Here is a 19,877-nt window from a genome sequence, read left to right on the forward strand (position 1 = left end):
AAGAAAAGTGATCAGGAAAGACAATAGAAGAATTCTATGGTTTTAATGTTTGCCATGCAGTGTTATTGGAGGCACAGTAAAGGAAAGACACTTCTTATGGTCAGCAGAATGGAATCTTGTTAGTGGTCATGTCAGAGGAACAGCAGATGGCAATTGAAGTTCAGGTGATAGCTCACCAGGAGGAAAATCCCTGATGGGTGACTCTTGAATAGCAAGGCCCTGAGAATACAGATTCCAGAATGTCTTTTGCTTTTGCTGTGCGTTTACATGTTTGCCTCTGCCATCTTTCTCTGGTGTCTGGCATGGTGTCAATGGGTGTGGGGAGATCCCCACTGCCTGTTTTCACCCTAGTGTAGCTTGAGTTTTCCTGCCTTGCCCACAGTCAGGACAAATCCTTGTCACCTGCCAGTCCCACAGCTGCTCAGACCCAACCAAGCAAACACAAAGACTTATATTGCTTTCAAACTGTATGGCCATGGCAGGCTTCTTGCTAACTGTTCTTATAGCCTAATTAATCCACTTCCACAAATCTATCCCTTGCCACATGGCTCATGGCTTACCGGTACTTTACATCTTCCTTGTCCTGGCAGTGATTCCTGCCTTCCTGTTCTTTTATTTCTCCTCTCTGTTAGTCCCACCTATACTTCCTGCCTAGCCACAGCCAATCAGGTTTTATTAATTGACCAATTAGAGCAATTTGCCATACAGACCATCCCCCAGCACAGCCAAGTGAAGACCATCTCAGACACCTGCACTCAGTCCCGCGGTCCTAATCATCCTCTATGCAGATCTGCTGGGTAAAGCCACGAGGAACCCGAGAACAGACTCCCACAGGACGTACAGAACATCCCACAGCAGCCTGTAATATAGTGTGTTTATCTCATGGAAACATTCTGTTCTATTGGGCATTTTTACCTGTGGACTATTATGATGATGATTTCTTCCTAAGCTGTACTATCTGATTGATAATAATAATGTTAGTTTAAATAGAGTTTTGACAATTAAACATATAAACAAGGAAGTATCACACATGTAGAACACATGAGTTTCTATTGAGAAGCCATATAGACTGTGGCTTAGTTTAATGATTAAGAAAAACAATTGAATCTCATTAGCCTAGCTAGTTTCAGTTTTTCTAATCTTACTGTTAGGAGATGTGTTCACAGGTTTCTGAGTACATTATAGCTGAAACAAAGCTCTGAAAATAACTTAAACTTATACTCAGATTTTTTGTCAAATAGCTTTCAGGTGAAAATCCCAAGAAGACAATCTGAACTTTTAGAAGGGCATGTAGTTGAATGTGGAACTCTTTAAGGTCAGGGGATAAGAACAAAGCAGCCCAATTATCATTAGCTGATGTACCTTTCTTGTTTGGATAGGTTGATGATCAAAGGTGATGATGAATTCTTTGTACCCATTTTTTTGCCCTCAATCTCCTGACATAAAAATCTATTGAGTATATACCCTAAAGATTTAAAGTAGAGTTGACTGATTATTTTTTCATATATAAAAGTTCAGATTTATGATTATTTTGAGATTTTCTTATAATATTACCTTTTGGGAGAATTAATAAAGTTATTGGCCCATGTTTTTGTAATTGCAAAATTCAGCCTACCAGTAAAAGAATATCTTGCTTGCTTACACACTCTTAATCTATAACAAGTTTCTTGGCTGTGAACGTACATGGGTTCTTGAGGTAATTTGTTTTTCACCTGTAACATGTAAAATGTTTATGTAAGGTCTATGGAAATCATGCTGTTTCTTACTTGTGTTCATTGTAATCATTCATTGAAAAACAGGATGTAACCACATTGTAATTTTTATATTGCCTGAAAGATTTTGCTGGAGTATATAAGCTATAAGGGGGGAAGAAGATTTAAACTGAGTTAGAAGGGAAACATAAAGAACGGGAAGGTTAGAAGGAAAACATGAAAAATGGGAAGGTTAGAAGGAAAACATCAAGAATGGGAAGGTTAGAAGGAAAACATCAAGAATGAGAGAAGGAAATCACCAGGAAAATAAAGAATAGAGAATGATAGTTAGAGGATGGAATAATTTGGACACACAGGTGAAGAAAAGACCTATATTGTAACTAGAACATTAAGGAGATTGAGTGAATGGACAAAAGAAAAGATAGGAAAGGATTGAAGGCTCTGAGAAATTTCCTAGGTGGTTGTGCTCTGAATTGTGATGGGAATATAGACAGAAAGGCCATTTTGGTAAAGTAATAGAAAAAAAGAGGAAGAATGTATTGGAAACTGAAGGAAAGGCCATTCTTATTATAAACTAGCAAAGAACTTGGCTGAATTATGTTCATGCCGATGGCATGTAGAAAGTAGAATTTAAGAATAGATGAATGTGAACATTTGGTGCAAGAAATATATGAGCTATAAAATTTTAGGGTTCTTTGTAGATTCTTTTAGCTACATACTTTAAATTCTTAAAAAGAAATGATAGAGAAGTAGAATTTACAATCAAAAGGGAAACAGAATTTAAAGACTTGAAGAATTTTCAGCCCAGTCATGTAGTAAAGAATGAAAAGCATTTCAGCAGATGGAACTAAGCAGGTGACCTTCTAATGGGGGATTATTATGGATAGAATGATGGCAGAAGCTACACACTGGGACAATGGATGAGTGACCCCAAAGGAAAGTAGAAGATACCCGTGCTTCGCTCCTATCTCATTAATAGAGTGCAAGTCTATAGGAAGAAAGTATATCAAACAAGAGACATCAAGTATCCTCAGGATACTGTGCCTCAACTGGATGCCCAGGACTACCTCAAGTCTTTTTTTGTTGTTGTTACTTTCTGAGACTAGATCTCAAACTTTTTCATTTCTAGAAGTAAGTTTTTGGACTGTATGAATTGTATGGCCTCAGGTATTTGCTATAGAAGCACAAAATGGTCTAATAAAAATTGTTGGTGTGGTATGGAATAGAGAATGTGGTCTTCTGTGACTTGAAATTTTGCATCATTTTCAGGTGAAGGCTAAGATGATGGGAGAAAATACCAAGGTAATATTACTAGGCACTCATGGTTGACCCTGATTTTGGAATGGAAGATAAATAAATAAGAAAAATAAAATAAATTGAACTTTGAACTTAATAATTTTCTTTTCATTTTAAGGCAGTGTTCACTTGACTTAAATGAAAATGAAATACTTTTTGGTTATAAAAAATTAAAAAGGCTTGGGAAGTATAATTAATTCACTAGTTAGAATCAACAAAGAAATAAATTTGCTTTCCAATATTTTACTATCAGCATGCAAATAAACAGGCATGTAAATGTGTGCATGCACAGATATCATGCACAGAGAGATAGTGATATCTAAACCTACATTCTATATCTGTCTATCTATCTATCTATCTATCTATCTATCTATCTATCTATCTATCTATCTATCTATCTATTTATCATCTATCTATCAGTCAGATGATTAACCTATCTATTGAGAAGTCAGTGATACCCAAGTCTCATTTTTTTAGAATTTAAGAATATCTCAAACTGCAAGGAATTGATTACCTTTATCAACCCTTACTTTATAGATGAACAATAACAAACAGAGAAACCAGAAGATTAAGGAACTATTTCTTGCGCTATGTGTGTATACACACACACACACACACACACACACACACACACACACACGCACGCACACACACACAACTCAGGTTTTGATACCCATTTTCTTGGAAAGTTAAAAATTTCTTAAGTTTTTATTCCTGGTACCACTACCATCTCTTAAGTTTCCTCCATGACCCATAAAGATCCACTTCCATGACATCTCTGTGATCCAGCAGACTGCATCTATTGTTTAGAAAGGGCTTTTTTCACTTCACAATTATACCCATTAATAGTGTGGTATTTCCAAACAACAATTTTATCAACTGTGTCATGATCATCAAAAGTTACAAAAGCGAATCCTCTTTTTTCCACTCTGGCTGTCTTCTATAACTTCTATGGTTTCAATCTTGCCATACTTTTCAAAGTAGTCTCTTAGATTATATTCTTCTGTATCTTCTTTAATACCACCAACAAAAATTTTCGTCACTGTAAAATGGGCACCAGGCTTTCCAGAATCCTCTCTATAAAACAGTTCTCTTTTGTTCCATCCACCACATGCCTATCAACCTTGTGTGTCCAAGCATGCATTGCAACACCCACCTCTTCAACACTAGGTTAGGTCATAAAACCAAAGCCCCTGGAACATTTTATTAGGGATCTCTCATTACCACACAGTCTGTAAGTGTGCATCCTTTTTCAAAATGTTCTCTTAAGCTATCATCTGTGGATTCAAGCTCAGACCACCAATAAACAGCTTCCTCAACTGTTCTGGTTCCTTTGGATCATGACCCTCCTCCACAAGGTGGCGGCAATGGCCCGAGTGAGGCAGGGGGCACATTTTGACATGTATTAATGTAATGAAGGTTATTCATGAAATAAAATTAGTTAAATTATGAGATTCAATCCAATCTTTGTACCTAGATACCAATGCTTCCTTTTGATAAGTCACAATCTGTGAGAAAGGATTCTGATAACAACCACGTGTTGTTTGGCTTCAGATATTTGAGGATACTTTTCATTCTAAGCAGACTAACTTCTTTCTTATTTATAGAAGAATGCAAGTTACATAAACAGAACAGATCATCAACCATTTTTTTTAAACTTTTATTCTTCTCTCATATATTACAGCTCCTCTCCTATGCCTCCCACTTCACCCATCTCTTCCCTCTGGCCCGGATCAACTCCTCTGTTTCCTTTTAATAAAAGAACAGGCCTCCCAGAGTTATCCACCAAGCATGAACTAACAAGATGCAATAAGACTTGGCACATACCCTCATATCACGGCTGGTTGTGGCCACACAGTAGAGGAAAGGGATCCCAAGCAGAGGCAAAAGAGTTGGAGACACCCTCTACAACTTAGAGTGAAAGATAATGCGTGGTCTAAATGTCATGGCACTGGTACTGGTACCAAAACTCAAAGAAACCTGATTGTTAACAAAGAGCTGTGGATGTGTTTTTCCAACAGCTCTTTGATCGCTTTGGTAATTTTTCAATAGTTTATGTTGCAACTGATCATCCAAATAAACTTTACTTCTGGTTCTTCCCATCCATTTTGTTTTAAAGGCTTAAATCTGAACTTCTTTTTATGACTCTAGGCCCACTAAAAGAGAACTAGAAGAGAGTGTTTCTAATTATTTTTTCCAGTCACCCATCTGATGCCACTAAACTCTCAAATGAAAGATCAACTGGAACCATCTAAGGAAGCCCACTTTCTTGGTTTGCAGAGATTGCTCTATGACAAGTTATTTACACTGCAGAGATTGCCTTGTTCATCATGAATTTGATTGACATCTGCCTCCACAGTCCTGCTCTCCTTCTCAGTTCTCATAGAAGCCATTTTACTTAATCATTTGCACACAAAGCTTTACTTCAAGTGCATCTTTTAGTCAAATAATTACTAATGACTAATATTAAAACTACTTATGATCCATGCATGTCTATTCATACATATGTATATTTACTACAATCCTTTCTGTTTTATCCATCTGTCCAATCTGTCTAAGTTTCTCTGTCATTTTATCAATAACAAAAATTCATCTTATATATCATCTTATATAGCTCACTTACATATATAATTGCACGCAAGTACACACACATGGGGGAATGCTTATGCTTCTCTATGTGTGGGTTTACTAAGTGGTATTTGTGCTACCACTGATGAAAAAAATGTAATTTTAGTGAATTCTACTGTAAGCTTTCCAAGTTAGTGTTTATAAAATTATTTTCTCAAGAGGAAAAACTGTATTATAAATACAGGTATGTAAAATGTAATTTTAGAATGTGAAGTCATAATAGAGAAAAATGTAATACTGTCACTCATTTTGTGCTTTATTTGCAAGGTTGTGACATTTTAACATCGTCAATGGTTTGGTTGCATATTTGTATGTATGGAAAGAGTAGCATTTTATTTGTTTATGCCCATCTCCTCTGCTCTTGTTCTGGTATTCTGCATTGTACTATAGTTTTTTTTTTAATACTTATTTGGCATTTTTACCTTTAGGTCTGCTCATAATTAATATTTACAACCACCAGAAAGTTGGTACATTTATTACCATTTTAGCAAATGTGACTTTAAAATAAAGAAAAGAGGTGTATTGATATTTTTCCTAGCCAGAAGCATAATAAGAGACATAATCAGAATATAACTTAGAAATCTTTGGCTCCAACTGCATATTTAATCTATTATCAATGCAGTCTGAGCCAATAGCATATTTTATAAAACAAACACTTTTTTAAAAAGATTATCTTTCCCAACTTCAAAGTAAAACTTAGTAAGGCACATTAAAAGTCAATATAAATATCATGTTAATTTCTACAATTTAGAATCAGTAGTTTTCAGATCATTTAATTAGATGAATATGCTTCTTTGTTTTACTGATTATGCCTTTTGTTCATTTGAAACATTTCAGGTTATATCCAACCTAAAATCTGTAAAGGCAAATGACCTTAAAATGAGCCAGTGATTTTTCTGTGTGTAGAATATAACACAGAATACTTTCCTGAAACAGAAATGTTTCAGATTTGAAAAGTTTATTGTATATATGCATGCATGTTGCTTTTTGCATAGGCAGGCATTGTAGGTACATGAATTTATGTTTTAACTACTGGGACACACACACACACACACACACACACACACACACACACACACACACACACACACACACCTTTGTGCATGCTGCAGGTTGGACCATTTGCAAAGCTAGCCCATAGATATGAAGTGTCTTTTCCTTGATTCAGACTACATTTGCTCAGCAGAAGAATGGGTTCCATTTCTCCTTCTACCCTATATTTCTTTTGGGAAGACTTGAAAGGGTTTATGATTTGCCCCCTCAGAAACAGAAAATGACAGCCCACAATATACTGCTTTGTGGTTCCAGTGGACAACACTGGAGGGTCAGCAAATGCAGGGAAATCCTTTATCTCCCAAAGACCAGAGCTCCAATGCATGTAATGAGCTTCCTTTAACCAGGGAAGACCAATTGTTTATCATGGAAGATGATATTGAAAAGGTGAACATGTAAAGCCCAGAGGAACCCTGACGGAAGTCATTGTCTCTTCTTTGGATCCAAGAAAATCCATTTTCTATTTTTCTTGAATCACCTATATCTACTGTTTCCCTTCCTGTTATGAATTAAGAGCTTACATTACAACCATTAGGGTGGTCTTTGAGTTTTATACATCCTGTGTCTCTTATGCAAAGATGTACACTGATAATTATGTATGCCTTTAATCCTGAAAAATCTATGGTCAGTTATTTCAGCAGATCAAATGCAAACAAGAGTAGACAAGTTTAAACATCTCTTTGTTTCTGATAAATTCTAGAAGTCTAAATCATATTTTCCTGTAGTAAACCCAGGCTAATATATGCAAATTTTACCTTAACTAAAACAATAATCCTGTCTTCAATAATATTTTCAAAGTAGTATAATACCAGTGCAAGGAATGTATCAGAAATGACCATGCAATAGCTATGCCAAAATGTCATAATGGTAAATAATTGGGAGAAGGGATAGCACAAAGAAGAATTACAAAATTTAATGAAGTAAATGATGTTTATGATTTGGGAAACCATAATAAATGAGAATAATTCAAAATTACAAAGTAGTATTTAGATTGATTTTTAAGTAAAGTTGGTCTTGCTAGCTTTTTTTTTACAAAATTAAACAGCTGACCTGAACATAAAGACAACATTTAACTCATTTATTCTTTAAATCTCTCCTTCCAAATTATGGGGGACTGTGACATTAAACTCATTGGCAAAATATTTGCCCTGCCCATTCACTTATGCCATAGGAATTCAGTCTTGCTGTTCCTTCTCGGCAGGATTTTACATAATGTAGAACACAGAAACTGTAATTTGAAGATGTTATCAATTATCGCTATATTATAAACCTCCCTAGAGTAGGCCCTGAAAAACAAGAGCATCTGGTACTTTCTACTTTAATGTGGCATAAAACAAGATAAACTAATGAAGAAATTATGAGCACAATGGGATGTTAGAGAGGAGTCGAAGATACCGTGATTATGGAGTTAGGCCAAAAAAAAAAAAAACCAAACAAACAAACAAACAGATTTTAATCTAAACTACAATAACAATATATAATGTAATCGCATATGCGTATATGTATGTCAATTCAGAGTTTTAGGAAGTGGTAAATGAGACCTACTTTTTCATAGTACTTGATCTCATAGTCCAGAACAGCTCCATTGGAAAAAGCAGGTGCTTGCCATGATAGGGCAAGGCTGTTTTGGGATGCCCAGTCCTTCCTCACCATACCTATCAGAGAAGGTGCTATAAGGAAAGGAAAAGAAATAATTGATTAGTAGGGATAATTTTAGGTCTGTGAATACATGCTATGTCTCTTCCAAAGAAAATACTTTACTTTGTGTAGAGGATACCATTTGCCAATGCCAAATTAATAAAATAGGCTCAGAGTCTATTCTACTCAAGTCAAATAAAGGGTTCATTTACTTAGAAACACCATTAAGAAATAGAGGAAACACTCAGATATTTCAAGAAGAAAGCCAGAGCTCATTTGCCTCTGTTTTTGTCAAGGAGGATGTTTTTCCTCAAATTTGGTTGGGTTTTGGGTTTTAACCAGGAAGCTAGTGTGCTTGTCTCCTGCGTTTCATATAATCTAGGTAACAAGCTGTGTGATTACAAGAGCTTGTGGAAGCTTTTCTTCTTAAGAGATCTGAGTTAAAAGAAACACAGTGCCAAAATACTGAGTGTTAATTTTTACGACATAACTTCCCAGAGGAGTTATTGAAAGTGACTTTAAAAGGAAACGGTTCAATTTAAGAAGTCACAAGGAAAGACCCACAGACATTATTTCACTAATGAGTTTGTTGGCATTCTATTCAGATATAATTGTGTACGTGGAAGTAGAGTGAAACAATAATTCTATTGCTAGTGCTGAGAAGTAGGACACCACAAAGTCCATGGGAAAAGGGAGGTATGAGATCAATGAAGGTAAATAAAAATTCAAATCAAAATGATCCTTAGGAAATTGTGTCACTCTCCCATCTCATTCTCAGAAATTTATTTAATGTGTTAATAATAGGTGATACAAGATTTAAAATTTTACTCATTGCGATATTTTAAACTTCTTAGAAAAACTTGTTTTAATATTTTACTTCTAAAGGTTGTCTTTGAATCATAAGAAAAAGTCTGTTTTTTATTTTATGAGACTGACAGTTTGGGTTCAGAAGAAATAAAAACTAGAAAATACGTTTAAAATTATGGTTGTTAGGAGAAAATTAAGATTGGACTAAAATATGTTGGCAAAAATGACATGATTACAAAAATTACTATTTTTATATTAAATAAAGATAGTAATAGATAATGTAGGAAATAAGATAAGGCACTCAGGAATTATTCACTATTTAAACTAAGATACATTCACTAATAGTGATGATCCTCATGGGAAACTGTATTAATGTTCTTACATTATAGTTTATAATGTATCAGATGGTCATTTATATATAAATTCAAAGCAAATCATAAAATCTTGAACAATAGAGTTTTGAACATACTTTTCATGTATACATGAATTAATCTATGGTCAATTTTCAGCATAATATAGTGTCATGATGCAGTTAATACTGCAGTATATTACATGTTGCTCTTCAGACCAACCATATAATGGTGGTAAAACATAAACTTTCAATTGCGGTAACAACACAATGGAAGGACTGCTGAGTAAAATACATGTACCATTTTTCTACTCTAACTTTTCAGTTACAAATTAGTGGTACATTACTTTAATTTTTAAAGTCTCATGTCACACTTCTATAAAGCAAACATTCCAAAATTCCTTAATTACATAAATGTATCACTTTGAAGTCCATTTTATGGCTTGGAGGATGGCTCAGCTGATAGAGTACTTGCCTTATAAGCACAAAGGACTCCGTTTGATTCCCAGAACCATATTGTTTTAAGAAAGAGCCAGGTAAAATGGTGTAAGTTTTAACCCCACTGCTGGGCATGTAGAGACAGGGGGATGCTGAAGCTCACTAGCCAATCAGCCTAGATGGGAAGCAGTGGACCTATAGGATCTATAGGAGATGCTGTCTCTAAGGAGATGGACAGCTGTTCTGATCATGGCACCCAAGGTTGTTTTCTGGCCTCTGCATTTGTCTGTAATAATTACTAAATACTTAATTATGTTGGTATTTATCAATATTTTTCTTTCTTTCTTTCTCTCTCTTTCTCTCTTTCTTTCTCTCTTTCTTTCTTTCTTTCTTTCTTTCTTTCTCTCTTTCTCTCTTTCTCTCTTCTCTCTCTCTCTCTCTCTCTCTCTCTCTCTCTCTCTCTCTCTCTCTCTCTCTTTTTCTTTTTTTTGAGACAGGGTTTCTCTGTATAGCTTTGGTGCATTTCCAGGAACTCACTTTGCATTGTAGGTTGGCCCCAACTAACAGAGATCCACTTGCTTCTGCCTCCCACATGCTGTGATTAAAGGCATGTGCCATGACTGCCCAGCTATATTTATCAATTTTTTTCAATGTTGGGCATGCAAATTTCTAGTACCATGCTCTCAGAACACTCATATTTATGAAAATCATTTTGACATCATAAATTTCCTATTATGTGGGATTCTCACTTTTTTTCCTCATAGACTTTGTGTGGGTGTCCTCAAGTGATCTTACCACAGCCACCTGAGCAGCTGGAACTGCAGGTGCAGCTCCAGGATCCTGCTGGTTAATTTCTTTCATTGAGAAAAATTGCTTCACATGATTTGAACTTTCTGAACCATGTTGTGAATTAACATACTGCCTTTGAAAATAGCTGCATCCATACACCTTAGGTGCCCATTATAAACAGTTAATGAATTGAAGCAGAGATTGTGAGAAACTACTTGCAGCTTGCTACACCCCTAATGCTGCATTTTACGTTTTTACAAAAGTCAGCATTGTACCAAATTTTACTGTAAAACATAGCTGCAATATACAAAGCTTCAATCATTTGTTTTGAATATACTTAATGAATTTATTGTTGATGATCAAGGTTTTATGACATCTTCAACTGGTAAGTAAAAGTGATAACAGTGTCTTAATTGTAATAGTAAACACAGAACAGAAATATATGCCATATATATTTCTACCCATCAAGAAAATTGATGTTATGATACAGAAGGATGTGGTGGTATTGTGTTCCCCAAAGTATTGTGCACCCTAATAAACTTATCTGGTGTCAGAGACAAAACAGCCACTAGATACAAAGGCTTGAAAATGGTGGCACTCACACTTTTTATCCTAGCATTCCAGAAGTAGAAATCCCTCTGGATCTCTGTGAGTTCAAGGCCACATTGGAAACATGCCTTTAATCCCAGAAAGTGAGCCTTTAATCCCAGGGAGTGGTGGTAGAAAGCAGAAAGGTATGTAAGACATGAGGACCAGGAACTAGAAGCATTTGGCTGGTTAAGCTTTCAGGTTTCTAACAGCAGTTCAGCTGAGAGACATTCTGGATGAAGACTCAGAGACCTCCAGTCTCAGGAAACAAGACCAGCTGAGGATCTGGCAAGGTGAGGTAGCTGTGGCTTGTTCTGGTTCTCTGATCTTCCAGTTCACCCCAATATCTGGCTCAGGTTTGATTTTATTAATAAGAACTTTTAAGATTCCTGCTACAGAAGGACAGATCTAAAAAAAATCAGATCTTGGAATGAGCAGGCAGAGAAATGTCTTCTGGAACTTGTCACACCAGAGACTGTGAGAGCCACCTGAAGACTCAGGTGGTGCCTCCTGAGAGAGAATTATGTCTTCAAGAAAGTTTTTTGGAGAATCTTATTTCTGGTATAATTCCTTACTTAAAACTTCCAACTATTGGAGCTTCAACCTTCAAAAAATGATTATTGAATGGATCACTGTTGCCACTCTAGTTGTTGGTGTGAATCTGGGAGAAGGGAGCCTAAAAATAAAGTGAACTAAAGTCTCATGCACTAACCAACTTTATTCAGAGCATCAGACAATTTGTACTCTGAGGGTTAAGAAGAATCACATGAATAAGGTGTTCAATCACAAGGAGAAGCCACACATGGCAAAAACATGTACATTTGTTTTTTCCATAGACATATGCATAGCAACAGCCAAAGTAAACTCACTCCTATCCACTATACCTGGGAGGAGCATGAAAATACACATCAGAACAATTCTATGTTCTTGAAGAAACTGAAGTCACAAGACTCTTGTTTTCTTGGAGTTTTCTCACAGGCACTCAGAATTCCCCTCACATGACTCCATTCTGGCACATGCTCTGACAGATTACCATGTTCTTGAAAGTGTTCTTAATACAAAACCTTCTGATAATTACATTTACAAAATATCAAACAGTTTATCAAGTACTATGTAACAATTTTGAAGAAAATTATATAGTAGAATTGGCTAACAAAGGAGCTTATTCACAAACACATGAACACTATTTGCTTCAGTTTATGCAGAGACAGTTAAATAAATATTTTAGGTCATATATTTGCCTGTAATTAGAAGTTCATAATTTTTTGCTGAGATAGTTACTTGTGACCATGTAAACTGTCTTATCCAGATCTCATTCCTTTATGGGATGCAGAATGCTTCCATCTTTAAGATAAGTGACTGAAGCTCAGAGGACTTTTGTAATTGTGTAAAGATATTTGAAGGTAAATTTCAGTATTAAATAAGATGTCAAGTATGAATTTATAAATTAACATTGTTTCTGTGTGTTCCTCTTAACATCCACTCTAATTTAGTGTAATATATTCAAAAGTAAAATCCATGTTCAAAACCACAAGCAAAAGGGTGAAAAAAAATCACAAATAAACTTATTGCCTTTCAATGTTACTTTACAAAAACTGTAACTCAAAACCACACTATGGATAATTACAAATATGTGTTGTACTAAGAATTTTATCAATATTTATGATATATCCAATGTTATAGTTTACATATATATATATTTGTGTGTTAACTCTAAAATATAGTTTTAATTTGAAGGAATGATTTTTTTTTAATTATAGTGAATATTGTTAATTCCCATTCATCTAATTATCATACTGCTGATACTGCCAATATTTATTTGGATGCGTATATGCATGCTTGCTTGTATGTGTTGTATGTGTTTATATGTGTATAAGTATATGTGAGTGTTGTTTGTGTGCTTGAATGTATAAATGGGTATGCATATATATGGGTGTGCATGTGTATAATAGGTGAATGTTTAGATAAGAAAAAGAGAGATCGGCACATTCTCATATATGTTTGTGACAATGTGAATTCTAAATTTTTGAATAGATTTTATATGTTATTTAAAATTTTTTATTAATGTAGGAAGTATGCAACTATATACTTCTTACTATGCCAGTTGAATGAACAAGTAGACAACTTTATCAGTGCTCCATTTCTTTTAAGAAATATCTAATTGTAAGACATTCTTCATATGGAGTTGGCGTCTTCCCAAGACTTCCACTTTGGTTTCAGCTTGGACCTCACAATCACTCATCACCTTTTCTAGTCTGATATTCTCTTCTCTTTCATGGTCCTTCTCTTTCTATTCCTCATCCTGCCTACCTCTTTCTTCATTATTTGTGGGTGCTTTTTTATTTCTCTTTACCTGATCCACTCTTCCTTTCAATACTTTCAGGAAATACTTAAAGAAGTTATAAGAAAAGGTTAAAAAAGCATATTCAACAATACAATGTAATGTCAACAAACAGTATAGACCAGGACATACTCATTGACAGAAAATTTTGAAGCTTTGTAATCCTTCTTTCTCGTTTCTAGGGAATCAATATACATCACTGCAAAGCACAAACATGTGCTGATGTGTTTTCCAGTGTGTGTTCAGCAGAGACGTCATGATCAGTACTGTCTTAACAATGGAACTATGCTGATGTGATATAGATTTATCATGGGCAAATTGATGCACACATAGCTATCTACATAACCTCTCTCTATATACATTATATATATGTATATATACATATTTATGTATTATAAATTTGAGACACCATTCTTGAAAGTCTGTGTCTTGTTTGGGAAATATTTATTTAATGGTTTGTGCTTTAAAGATAATGAATCCCCATGATCTTCACAATATTTGCCTGGTGTGATTTTGCTTTGATGTACTTTCCTTTGTAACCAGATTTTAATGATTATATATATTGTTATATTCTTTCCCCATGTGGCTGAAATCTGGTTATGTGTTTGAAATATACACATGAGACACACATGAAGGGAAGTTGGCACTTTATTTTATGCTCTCCCTTGTTTATTTCTATTTTTATGTCCAAGAATAACATTGCAGTATGCTAAACCAAATGGTGGATGCACTAAACAGGATAATGGCTCCCACATAACACATTACAATCCCTAGAGCCTGGAAATGTTCTGGAAAACGGGGCTTTGAAGATCAGGATTTTGAGACGGAGAGGATTTAGCATGGTACTCCAGGTGTGCCCAGTATTCACAAAGAACTTCATAAGAGAGGAACACAATGGTCAAAGGCCAAGGCCAAAAGCTTGTCAAGACTAGAACAAGCAATGGATTGTTCTCAGGAGTGGCCGGAAGGCCCAGAGCAGCTGGCATCTAGATTTTAGCCCTGGAAGACTTGTATTTCTAACATCCAGAACTGCGGAATTGTGAATATATATTGTTTTAAGACACTAAGTTGTGATGAACTGTAGTTGTTGTAAAAACAGGGAATTTATAAGCAAATACAACAATATAATATAGTACAATAAATTTTACCAATTCAATGATTAATATATCCTTAAAGATCTTATTTTAAATATAGTTCTCATTATAAAAATTGGGTAAGTTTTAAAAGAAATGTCATACTGAACAGTAGTCAAAAGATATCTTTAAAGGTATGTCTTTATCATTTTCTTTTAAAAAATATTTATTTTACATCCTGATCATAGTTTCCCCTCCTTTCTCTCCTCCCAGTCCCCCTTGCTTGCCTCTCTACATCCCAAGTCCACTCCTCTTCCTTTTCTATTCAGAAAAGTGCAGGACTCCCATGGGTATCAACAGAACATGGCATGTCAAGTTGCAGTAAGTCTAAGCACCTCCCCTTATATTAAGGCTGGACAAGGCAACCCAGTATGAGGAGTAGGTTCCTAAATGCCACAAAAAGAGGCAAAGATAGCCCCTGCTCCCACTTTTAGGTGTCCCAGAAGAAGACCAAGCCACACAACTGTCACATATATGCAGAGGGCCTAGGTCAGTCCGATGTAGGCTCCCTGGTTGTCAGTTCAGTTTCTGTGAGTGTCTATGGAACCAGGTTGGTTGATTCTGTTGGTTTTCTTGTGATATCCTTGACCCCTCCATGGTTTTTTTTTGTGTGTGTGTGGTGGAATTAATAATTTATTTTTCCTGTTTAATCTTTTACACTCTCTTGCATTAAAAAGAATTTCAAAGATTTACTAGCCAGTTTGGAAAATCAATACAATCCAGTCTCAGAAACTCAAGTCCTGAAACAAACAAACAAACAAACAAACAAACAAACAAACAAACACCTAGGAATGAATGATGTGTTCATTTTGAAAATGTACCTTATATATAAAGTTTAGTGCTTGCAAATTTCTTACAGAAAACAATGGGCCAGTCAATAAAACAAAACAGAAAAGTGAGTTGTTCTTTGTGAGGTCAATTCTTTTACTGATCTGAATGACAATATTCCATTAAATTCATCATAGCTCAAAACAGGATATAGCTGGTGTAATAAGGGAATGTAGACTTTTTTTTTCTTCTAGTGAGTATTTGCAATGGTCTGAATGCTCCTATCACTAGAACATTCACATACTGAGTCTTACCTTCCAAGTCCATTGTATTAAAGAGCTCCATTGTCATGATGAGAGTAATTCCTTGTAAACAAATGTCAGCAAATCTTCTAGACCTACCATCTTTCTCACTACTGAAAAGCACTGTCTTTTTTCTTCCTGAGTCTTTCTATTCTGAAAGGCTCAACAACTTAGTCAAGTATGAGCAATAGGCCTTTACCACACATTAATAATCCAATCTCTTAATTTTCAGCTTCATCTTCAATAATAAAGGCATGTATTTTTGGTATAAGGCAGAATTATAGCAAGCCACATCCTTAGACTATGGCCTTGAGATATGCCATAGAAATTTCTTTTTTTTTTAATTTCATATAAGAGATTTTTCTAGTTGCTTTACATATCAGCCATGGATTCCCCTGTCCTCCCTCTTTCCAACCCCCAGCCTTCCCCCCAATCCCCTCCCCATTCCCACCTCCTCCAAGGCAAAGTCTCTCCTGGGTAGTCAGCCCAACCTGGTATACTCAGTTGAGGCAGTTCCAATCTCCTTATTTATAACCTTATTTATTTCTAATTAACCATTAAATTAGATAATCCTGTTTAATTGCTATATATTTCATAATTTTTTTTTCATAGAATTCATCAGCAAACCCATTTGGGACTTGAGTTTTTTTGTGAATATGTTTTAGGGATATATTTCACTGTCTTTAAGAGTTAATGAACTACCTTGAGTTTTCATGTGGCATTCTTTAAGTTTACGTTTTCAAAATAATTTATCCATGTATACTGGTAATTTGAAAAGCATTTTTTTCCAAACAGTTCTCCAAGTCTGCCTCTAGGTTCTACAGTTTTCTGCTCCTTCTTGTGCTGTTTCATTTTTGTTCTTTTTTTTTTAAGCTCTTTCTTTTACTGGGTTTTGCTTAATTAATTTGTTTTAATATTTGAAATCTCACAGAGTGATAGAACTTTCCTTGATGAAACAATAAACTTAAATGAAGTAAGATCTTGTATGAGTATCTAAAGAATCCTTACAAATGTGGTTCAGTAGCAAAGAGTGCACTGTGTTTCTATGGAGCCAGTAAGAATGTCTTCTCAATTTTATTCTGCTTCTAAAATAATCAATTCAAGCTAAGCTCATTTGCACACAATATAAATTTATTTCTCATCTTTCAGGACCCCTCCATGTATTTAAAATTATTTTCTAAGAGTTTCCAGTTGTCTCTTTTAAAAAAAAATGGGATACTTTACATAGGTTTGGATTACTCTCTTCTCTGCTTTTTGTACCATATTTTATTCATATCTCCATAAGTTAATTTTAAATTTTTCCTAATGTTAATTGTGTAAGGGTTTTTTTAAAGCTTTTATCTTTAAATTTCCAGCATTTCCCTCCCCAGAAATATGAGGATCAAATGACAAGAAGATTGCTTACAATTAACTATTGTGTCTTGCAACACCATAGTGACATTGGGTGGTGATTTGGCATTAATGAGAAATGTGTGAAGATACTTTCACAGAGCACACAGAAGTCAGTGGGGAAAAAATCCCTTTATTATCAATAAATCATAATAGCAATACTTAATTTTGTAAGCCACGAATTATCCTTAAAGTTCTTTTCAGCACATTCTGCATGTTTTTAATTTCTCTTTCATTGGCTCTGGGACTGGCTCATTTAATGAGGTTTGACTTTACATTGCTCTTTTCAATAATTTTCACCATACACATCTACCTCTTCTTCAGATTCAGGGGCATTTGAGAAAGTGTTTATATGACAGATGCTGTAAAGAAAACAGTTTCTTTGAAATATAAGAAACAAAGGTATCTTCAAATTGGACTAGTCAGAGATGCTAGTGACCTTCTTTCTCACGGTTACCTTCCAACAGAAGAACATGTGCTGCTGTAGTACTTTTTTTTTTTTTTTTTTTTTTTTTTTTTTTTTTTTTTTTTTTTTTAGGAATTGAGCATAGCTAGCTCTCCAAAGCAGAGAAACTGGCCAGCCCAAAGAGAAAAGTCAAGAAATTCAATCTTCCCAGATTCAAAAGAAAAAAATCCTTTGCCTCTAACATCTCATTATAGTAAAACCCAAACTTTCTGATTTTTATTCTTTTTTGAATATTAAAAGAAAACTAAATTATATATATATATGTGTGTGTTTTGCCTGCATGTATGTCTGGGTACCACATGCATTCCTGGTACCCTCAGATGCCAGAAGAGGACATAGGGAACCCTGCACTGGAGTTATGAATAGTCGTGACCTATCATGTAGGTCCTGGGAATCAAACTTGGGTCCTCTGGAAGAGCAGACAGTAATGATAAATGCTGGGCCATCTCTCCTTCCATTCTATTCTTTTCCTTTTTTCTTTTGGTGGAATTGTTACTTTTTTTTTTTTTTTTTTTAAAGATTTATTTATTTATTATGTATACAATGTTCTGCCTGCATGTATGTCTGCAGGCCAGAAGAGGGCGCCAGATCTCATTACAGATGGTTGTGAGCCACCATGTGGTTGCTAGGAATTGAACTCAGGACCTCTGGAAGACCAGTCAGTGTTCTTAACCTCTGAGCCATCTCTCCAGCCCGGAATTGTTACTTTAAGGTTGTATAATTATATATTACATATGCAACTATAATGAAATATAAATTTGTGAGCATTTTACTTATCTTCGAACATGTTTTATTATTTATGGACCTCAATTGACTCTCCAACAAAAATTTTCCTCTTGTTCCTGGTATAGAAAATAATGAGCTAATTTAAATGTTATCAAATTGGGGGGGGGAATTCTACTAACATGATGAGAAAGTGCCTTAGCTAGAATTGTCAAATAGGGGACAGCTAAACAGTTTTTCAAAAAAATTGGAAGTTTAAAGTGTTGTAGCATGATGAGTGTACAGTTACACATATGAATTTCATTACTGTAATGGTGTTGGGGGTAAGTTTAGAGCTTTCAAAGAAAGCTACATAATGCATTTCTTTAATCTTAGACATCTAAAGCAAATCTTCACATTTATATGATGATTTATGGGCATGGAGAAGCAAGTGTGATACGTAAAGGGACCAAAAAGTTATAAAATAGCATGTGGTATTAATTAAAAAATACTAGGTTCCTCCCAATTGGCTGTGTGGTGATATCTATATGCATGGGATGAGTTGGCACCAAACTGCTTCTGGTGACTCAACATCACCATCCAGTAAAACCTCAGCGACAAAATCTATGACAAAACAGAAACCAGTCTTTAATCTAGTAAACATTTTAAGTTATATTAATATATTTAAAAATAAATATCTTATTCCAAGGAACTCAAATTGTGTCCTAGCTCCAAATTAATTATTGATGTTATTTCTAAAATATAATTCAAAATGTCAATATGTTTTAAACCTTATACAAAAAAATGCATTTGTAAACAGCATCCATAAATTAGTGACTCAATGCAGAAGAGTCACCAGCTGTTTAGTCTGGCCCTGTACAGACATTCTTCAATTTATATAATAATACAAGATTGCAGCAAAAGCTAGCTACAAAAGCCACAGACTTTCAAAGTAGTTGAAGTGAAGAAGCCTTATGAAAATTAGACTTGTAAGTGCTATGGATTTGCTTCCCATGTATCTCAAGAAAGAAAAAACCCTTTCCTGCTGTACTCCTAAGGTGCACAAACAGACAAGAAAATTAGAGTCATCTTTCGGCACTAGAAAACAACCCATGGATGTGTCCTTGGGCTTTTTAGAAGAGTTCACATTTAAAAGACTCCATTCATGCTATGAAATAAAATAGCAGCAATTACCATTTTCCCCTTAAGATAGAAGACCAGACCAGCTTAAGTCTTCTTTGATCACTTCGGATGGAATTGATCTTGTACGTCTGAGCTCCTAAAGCACTTGCTCACTGTTCCTCTGACACCTAGAAATTGGCTGCCATCATCTGAAGAGGCTGCACATCCTTCTTTACAGAACATACATAAAGATATATTGGATTGCACTTTCAACTTCCTATGCTCTTTCCAATGCATTAAACTGCTCCTTATATGTCACAGCCTCAAATGTCGAGTTTTCTTTACTTTATAAGTGT

General features: G+C 35.0%; 1 protein-coding gene across 1 annotated transcript in view; it reads right to left on the minus strand.

Annotated features, from left to right (window-relative positions):
• Epha6 (EPH receptor A6) overlaps positions 1–19,877 on the minus strand; it is a 921,293-nt gene that overhangs the window by 380,187 nt on the left and 521,229 nt on the right. The window contains exon 6 of the mRNA XM_006981610.4: positions 8,235–8,359. Coding sequence (XP_006981672.1) covers positions 8,235–8,359 — 125 coding nt within the window. The remainder of the gene's footprint in view (positions 1–8,234; positions 8,360–19,877) is intronic.

This window comes from Peromyscus maniculatus, chromosome 12, assembly GCF_049852395.1.
Source record: "Peromyscus maniculatus bairdii isolate BWxNUB_F1_BW_parent chromosome 12, HU_Pman_BW_mat_3.1, whole genome shotgun sequence".
In the NCBI taxonomy this organism is placed as follows: Eukaryota; Metazoa; Chordata; class Mammalia; order Rodentia; family Cricetidae; genus Peromyscus; species Peromyscus maniculatus.